General features: G+C 30.1%; 1 protein-coding gene and 1 long non-coding RNA gene across 3 annotated transcripts; both read right to left on the bottom strand.

Annotated features, from left to right (window-relative positions):
- Nucleotides 1-742: 742 nt before the first annotated feature.
- Nucleotides 743-2,123, bottom strand: LOC132743839 (uncharacterized). Its single transcript, XR_009627625.1, has 3 exons — nt 2,071-2,123; nt 1,107-1,210; nt 743-845 (listed from the first exon to the last, which is right to left on the bottom strand). It is a non-coding gene; the product is annotated as an uncharacterized LOC132743839 (long non-coding RNA).
- Nucleotides 2,124-2,771: 648 nt separating this feature from the next.
- On the bottom strand, nt 2,772-7,250 carry LOC132743825 (uncharacterized). Of its 2 annotated transcripts, XM_060732399.1 has the most exons (9): nt 7,129-7,250; nt 6,792-6,877; nt 5,712-5,817; nt 5,313-5,426; nt 4,879-4,986; nt 4,358-4,443; nt 3,970-4,045; nt 3,521-3,601; nt 2,772-3,151 (listed from the first exon to the last, which is right to left on the bottom strand). In XM_060732399.1, the coding sequence occupies exons 3-9, from the start codon at nt 5,712-5,714 to the stop codon at nt 3,122-3,124; spliced, it is 498 nt and encodes a 165-aa protein (XP_060588382.1). In that variant the 5' UTR covers nt 5,715-5,817; nt 6,792-6,877; nt 7,129-7,250; the 3' UTR covers nt 2,772-3,121. The 2 variants fall into 2 exon arrangements, with proteins under 2 accessions (XP_060588382.1, XP_060588391.1); XM_060732408.1 differs by lacking the exon at nt 7,129-7,250 and having other exon boundaries at nt 6,792-6,929.
- Nucleotides 7,251-7,920: the final 670 nt, after the last annotated feature.

Here is a 7,920-nt window from a genome sequence, read left to right as displayed (position 1 = left end):
GACATTTTATATATTGCAAAATCCATGCATGTGCTTTTTCTTATATCACCACTGAAACTGATCACTCTGAGTTTGGGATTTTTCAATCATCTATCCAACCCACTGATTGTATATTTGTCTTTGTATTTTTACAACTGAATCTTAGATCTGAATGTTAAAGTGGAAAAATTTTCTGAATATTTTGTTATAACGCACAGGGACCCAGCACAGTGTTGGTATAGTGTAAAAAGTATTTTTTAAAAAAAATATATATATATTGTATATAATATAATTTATCACACACCCGTGCCGATTTTGCGACTCCGTAAATATGGTATTGCTCGGCCGTTGCCATATTTTTTGACGTGACGTCATTAGCGCGTTATACAAACATAGTGTAAAGAACGCGCCTAAATGTTAGCGTTATACTATAGGCGCGTCAATGAAACATGACTCTTATTTCACTTTGAACTTTGTTTATTTTGGGTGGGTAGTGATAAATAGAATATAAAATTCGTGTAAAGTTCATTACTGCATTTATTGCACTCGTTGAATAAAATAATATTATGCTCGCCAGAGGCTCGCATAATATAATTTTATTCAACTCGTGCAATAAATTCAGTATTGAACTTACACTCATTCAATATCCTCTATATATTATATATAAAGTATAATTTTTTTTCTAGAATTACTTTTTTTACACTATCCCAACACTGTGCCGGGTCCCTTTGGTTATAACTATAAATAGTAATGTTCATGTATCTTCATTAGTATTCTAGCTTCTTTCGTCCTCCTACACTATGTCGATCTGGGGCACACTATAAGCGTATCATTACCGTCTCCAACCTGAGATCTCATCACACTTTCTGAAATTAAAAAAAATAAAATAATCAGTTACAAGTACAAGAAATAAATCACTTATACATATTATTAATTAAACGAAATTCTAACAAAACTCTCCAACTACTTAAAAAGATACTTATTATTTTTTAATTTAGTTTAAACCATGTAGTTGTGTACCTACCGTATATATCTATTAATTTTGATAAAAATGGCTTCGTGAATTTCATTATAAAATCAAGGGTAATAAGATCACTGTATTTTCTATAATGTTTTTGAAATAATACCTGTCACAAAATCTTGGTAGGTTTTCATTTTTTCTTTTCCTCTAAATATTTTCATCTTCCTCCTGAACTTTTGACACATGTTGAATTATCATAATTTTCACAATCTGAAAGACGAAATATAATCGTTTAGAATTTAATCATGTGGTGGAAGGATGTTTTTCTAATACAAATAGGCAAAATCCAATTACTATTAATCTTAGTTAACTCATAAGCGCATGAAAAACTGAATATAACAAATACCAAAATGAAATTAATTCTACTCCCGCAAAAATTTGATATTGTTATTTTTTTATATTCAATGTACTTTGTACAAATGCTCATAATACATCAAAGAAATTCACATGTTACTGGTCATTTTTATAGATATCATCTCTGCCCAGCATGATCTGGTCTGCTAAGTGTATATAGGACAGACTGGCTTAGTGTAAAAACGTTTTATGATACGAGCATACACCTTGTTGATAAGCAGGCTAATTAACAAACTATTAATACTTTTATTGATTTATAACTATGATAATGTGTTTTCTGATTGATAATATGTTGTTTGATTACATTAATAAAAAGATAGCTAGTCAAATACAATGTGCTTTCAGATATATCTTACCAAAGTTGTATCATTTACATGTATCAAATGCCATGAATCATTATCATAATATAAGAAAATAAGAGTCTTACGTACTGCATTTAACTTTTTATTGATTTCAATTGCTAGGATATTTCCTACCATTGATTGTGCATTTATTTAGCATGGCGATATAGTGTGGGGAAAATGATCCGATTATACAGACTGTTCTATAGCAAAATGATAAAGTGTTCTTACGTGGAAAAACAAAAATTTTATCTCGCGAAATCACGTTACGTTAAGTTTTACCAGTCAAACATTTCAATGATCAAATAACCATCGAATCCATGCAAACATGCGGTAAATTAGCATTGAAAAAAACAATACATAATGTTTGCCTACCTTTTTCTTTTGTTTGGAATATACAACTTTGTCTGTCAACCCATCGTTTTTTTGTCGCCAATACAATTGAGAATTTCAAATCCGATAAGTCGCAAATTCGAATTTACTAAATTATATACCACTATAAAATGAAGCCCTTTAAAAATGATAACAGCTTCATTGTAAATTATATAATGCACTTCTTAGACTAATTCGAGGAGATAAGATATTATTTTAAACGAAAATTAGAGCAAATATATTTCATACTGATCTGCGACTATCCGTTTTACAGAGCGCCACCTATCGAATAAATCCGTACGTTAGCCACCACACGTGATACTGTTGTTTTGATGGAGAAAATAAATATATAATGTTTCCCTTTCTAAACTTAAACTTAAAAATCTCGCTGTTTATGCTTTTCATTTATATATATATTGGTTTCATAAATTAAATTCACCTATTGTCAGATTACCGACCAAAAACCCGACGTCGAGCCGACGTTAAAATGAAACGTCTGTTAGACGTCGGGGATTCAACGTCGATTTGACGTTGAATGAAGGTCACCGACGTCGCGACCAAAATTCAACGTTGATCCAACGTTGGGTCAACGTCGGGTGTTTGCTGGGACAGCTTAAATTACTCAAAGAGCACTATAAGAGCGTTTCACAGACAATTTACATTATATCTAAGGACTGATGATTTTTGGACAATTATGTTGATAATGTAGTTTCGGACAATATTATCGGCATTGTTATTTTGTCTGTTTGGTTCGGAGCACACAAATCTTGTTAACTGAGTGAACAAATAAAATGTCGAAAATTGATAACGCTGTGAAACAGGTAGTGTAATGGTATCTATAGGAGAAAAGGGAATACAAACACATCTTTCTAGTTATTTAAAATATATTTAACTAGATATTTCGATTTTCTTCTTTGATTCGTAAAAATCCCACTTTGAATGGGAAAAAAACAACAAATTAAAAACCCATTTTGAATGGGAAAAAATAACAACAAAAAAACCCATTTGAAATGGAAAAACAATGATGACAAATGGGAAAAAACGAAGAAGCTTTTCAGTCCATTTCCAGACATGGTGTCTTGATCTGAAAAAAAGAAATATGGTTTGCATTATGAACTTCATATTAGATTTTACTATTTATATATAGCAGTCAACAAAATAAACCCCCACCAACAATAGTACTCCCTATGGTAAAATACGAAACTCCACGTTACAGTTTAGCTACTCCATGTTTTAGTCGGTTGACTCCGTGTTATTTATAAATGCGCATTATAGAAGTACCAAAAAACTGGTTCCTATGCATAATTGCAAGTTTCAATCGATTTTACATATGTCTATCTATTTTTTTTCATTTTTAAATAGCGACAATTAGCCAAAATCTTTTAAGGTCAAAATTTCTTTATAGTTGAATGAAAAAAATAAGAAAGAAATCTTAAATATGAATCAAACAAACCTTTCTCTGAATATCTTGTTTGTTAATTCTACTATTTACATATTCAGGTTTCTCAATCCATTCTTTCTCACATGGTATGTTCTGAAATACATAAATGTTTATCTATTAAAAATTAGATATTCTCACATGGTTTACATTTCTCTTCTTTTTATGTGTGTGATAATTTTGAAATACTTTAATAGATAGGCAGACACTGTTTACAGTACACCTCGGTTATAGCGAACCTGCCAGGACCATGTGTCCCGAGGTTTCTTATAACAAATAAAATTGATATTGTGCGTAGCATGCGCTTCAACTTAACAAAATTAATCACTTTTTGATTATCTTATAATCATGTCATAGTTTTCAAATTTAATGTCCGGCTAAATAAGCGGATATAACAAAAATCATTTTTGAAAATTTTGGAATTATAACTTACATAAAAAAAGAAAGAAAGAACAGATTCTTACCGATGCATGTTTAAACTTGTATGTACGGCATGTTTTTTTGTATACTTGTATGGCAAGTTTGTTTACTTTTGTATCACTGTCAGAAAAAAGAAAAACATATTGTCTTTCAATAATGAATATAATGTTCATTTCTTGCAGTCAAAAAATTACAAAAAGGTTAATGGTCAATGCAGTAAAAAGTGCATGAAACAGCGACCAAAATAAAAACATGTCATGATTGATTAATGAGTAAATAAATGGATAGATAGATCAATCAATCAATTTATCAATCAATACAATATTGTGTTCAGTGTATTGTTTGAACGGTTTAATCATCTGAAGAATATTAAAAAAAATCCAACAAATTAGTCTCTTCCAAATAAATTGTATTATCAAGTACATAGCTTACCTCAGATTTTGTCTGTTTTTGTTCATCAAAGTTCTGATTGTATCAGTCAGCATTTCAACTACATCAAGTTCAAGGTCGTTTGACATCTGTAAAATAGATATGTTACAATGCAATTTACAAACCGTAATTTACAAAGCAAGTACAATTAAGTGAAAGTCTATCCTTTAAAATAAGATATAAAACCGCTATGACAGTAGACCACACATGGGCGATCATAATTATTATGATATTGAAAATAATAATAATAATAGTAATAATATGGCCAGTATTTTGGACGGCTTACAATTTAGTTAAATGACTTTAACGTAGAAAAATAAGCAAACACAAAAAGTTCTAGATAATATTGATAATAGAAAAAATAATATTTTTAATATGAAGTATAATATGTATATGTTTGTAAAATATAGACATGGTGTAAGTTGACTCGAAAGTTTCCAAAACACACTCTTGAATTGTACCATCAATGATATTGTACATTTAATATTATTATATAAAATACTGTATGATATGCGATAACCTACCTTTTGAATTTTCTCTCGCAAACTTATCTCAGCTAAGAACTTTTTCTCAAAAGCAATATGGTCTTTCTCGTGCTTGACCATCCATTTATTATGTACTAATTCCATGTCCTGTAAAAAATAAACCAACATTATGGTCTAATAATGTATATAAAACTTATATATAAAACTCAATAATTCGTGAACACTATTTCTCAAGATGACATTATATGAATGGAAAAAAGTACATGTATGTATGAACACAGAATTTGTACATATTGATGTATTATTTATTATAGATCTAGTTCACAGCTTTAACAACAACAATAACATTAAAACAAACAAACAAAAACTCTGGAACAACTGTTTTGACTGGGAATTTTTGTCCAAGAATTGTTAAAAGATTTTATCTTTATAGTCAGTAATATGGGCAATAAAAGCAGTCAAAAGCACCATACCTCAATTGCTGCCTCTCTGACTTTAGCCTCGTTCTGGTTGTAATGTAACGAAGATCTCTGTGTCTCTAAAATCAACTCATACTTTTGCAGCTTTGCCTTTGACTTCCAACAATTCTGTAAATCAGGGATAGTTTATATAAAACTAAGAAACCATTAATGTTTTGTGAAATGGCGCATTAATCAATTATATTAAAATACTATACCATGCAACAGAATACAATTAAAAACTGATATTTTGTTAATAGCTTTGCAAATAAAAAATCAATTAATCTTCAAACTATGGTATATTTAGATGATAATACTGATTTCTAAATTAACTATTCAAATATGATATGAATGGTATAATCACGTTGCAATGTTTCGTTCTTTAGAGCCTTCCTTAGTTAAGATAAAACTTACCATTCTAGCTTCTCTTAATGCAAGCAGGGCTGTTTCATGTTTCTTAATGAAGTGTACCAGCGTTCTTTTGCGTTCTTTTAAAACTAGGTGTGTCTCAGAGGAAAACCTATTGGCAGACCAAAATGTAAATATAAAGTCAATAAGAAGTACTTCAATGTATCACTATAAGAAAATTAGAACATCTTACAGTAAAAGTGTAGTGTTAAAACGAAATCACTGAATCACTTACTGCAAGTTTTAGTATATACGTAATTCAATTTGTATCATTTATTGTGAGCACAAACACCTCAGACATTTTAACAACGATCGTTTATTGCAGCTGTACAATTTAACTTTCATCATATTTTGCGAGCACATGAAAAACAATTTTTTATACCAACTGAAAAACAGGTTATTATTAATATATATAAATTTTACATTGTATTTTCATTGCATTTTTATATTTGTTGTTCTGTTTTGTATTTTGGACCGGATGCCTATGTCACAAGAATAAACTTTATGTTATTTGTAAAATCTTACAGCGTGTCAAAATCTTCAGCAGTACTAATGATATCATAATCTTGTCTAGAATATTTCAGAACAGAGTTTCTCAAAGTTCGCAGGAAAGTGGTTACTCTGTTTTCTAGAGAAAGAGACAGATAGAAAGAAAAAGATAGAAATAACAAAAAGAAGTAAGAAAGAAATTAGAAAGAAGTATATAAAAAAGAAGCCTAAGTAGAAACGATGAACGTCACAATAATATATATCTTTAGACAAAGGAAAACTGAAATGACGGGTGTTGAAAATAAGCACCGAGCATCTAAATTGTTAGGCCGTTCGTGGATTCACTTCCCAACACAGAAGAAATTCTCTTTTTTTTTAATAATCCGCAGTCCATAATGGTTTGATTTCTGATTGAGAAAGAAAAAGAATTAAAAATAGGAGAAGTCGTCTAACAAGACGAAATGATAAGATAAAACTAAACGAAAAAGGAACTAAAAACTAAACGAAAAGGAACGACAAACAAGAATTGTTTAATGATAAATAAAGGTGAACTATTCTAAACGATTTAAAATATTCTTCTTTTAAGAAAATCACAACCTTGCTTAACTTTCACTGCCTGGAAAATCGGAACTGTAATGGGAACGTATCCGGTAAATACAGATAAACTGTCAAGACTGGAAAATCTGTATTAAATAAATAAATAAATAAATAAATAAATAAATAAATGAATAAATAAATAAAATGCAAAAGGATGACTAATGAATGAAATAAATTAAAACCTAATCAATAGATGCATAGAATTTTGTGGCTTGATGATATGATTGCAAAGGAATTTGTAGTTTGTTTATCTTAAGGAGATCTATTTGCACTTCAGATCTTTTTTCTTTTCTTTTCTTACGAACCTATGGTGAAATAATTGAAATTTCACTTAAACATTCCTCCATCTTGGGTCAGGATAGATATTTTCGGTATAAAAACTTCCTCCATAACTGTCCGATAATCGTTAAATATCGCTGAAAACTGCTAAGTGAATAAATTCGCTTTGCTATTGCTTTGGCGTCAATGACAATGTCGCGTAGAAACAACGTCAACGTCATACGTAAATCACGACGTCAAATCTCGTTTAACGTGATCACGGTAATTAAAAAAAAAAAACGTTTTATACATCCCACTTCCGTTTTCTTTATAAAAAGGATGGTTTATAATGTGAAATGAAATATTTTTGCTTTCAACATTTTTATAGTCTGATGCGGCATTAAAAGTAGAACGTCCCAGTATAAATACGTGAACCCGCTGAAACCTACTGCTTGTGCATGATATTATCTGTGAAATACAACGAATGTAAATAATGTCAAGGGCCAAAAATGAAACAGGTTGAAATGACATGTCTCCTTTTAACAAGCTATTGGCAATATTTAAATTTTGATTGTAATTAGTATCATAATGCCTTTTCCGGTATTTTTCATTGTTTGTGTGATGTTGTCTATATAGTAACCCCTCAAGCAAGGACTCGTATATAAGCAATATTCTAACACTCACGTGATTTTGTCACTATAGACAAAGAAGGAAAAAAACTGGTGTTAAACTGCCAATAAACACTGGTTAGGGACTACTTGTATATGCGCTGTTATGTTTTCACCCTCGATGTATAGTTTACAAAAAGCATTTTAAAGCCAACAATAAAAAGCATTTTTATCTATATGTGCAGTTCGTATAATGTTTTCTT

This window comes from Ruditapes philippinarum, unplaced genomic scaffold, assembly GCF_026571515.1.
Source record: "Ruditapes philippinarum isolate M1 unplaced genomic scaffold, ASM2657151v2 ctg1964_1_1_1_1, whole genome shotgun sequence".
Taxonomy (NCBI): domain Eukaryota; kingdom Metazoa; phylum Mollusca; class Bivalvia; order Venerida; family Veneridae; genus Ruditapes; species Ruditapes philippinarum.
This window is presented reverse-complemented; position numbering and strand designations above follow the sequence as displayed.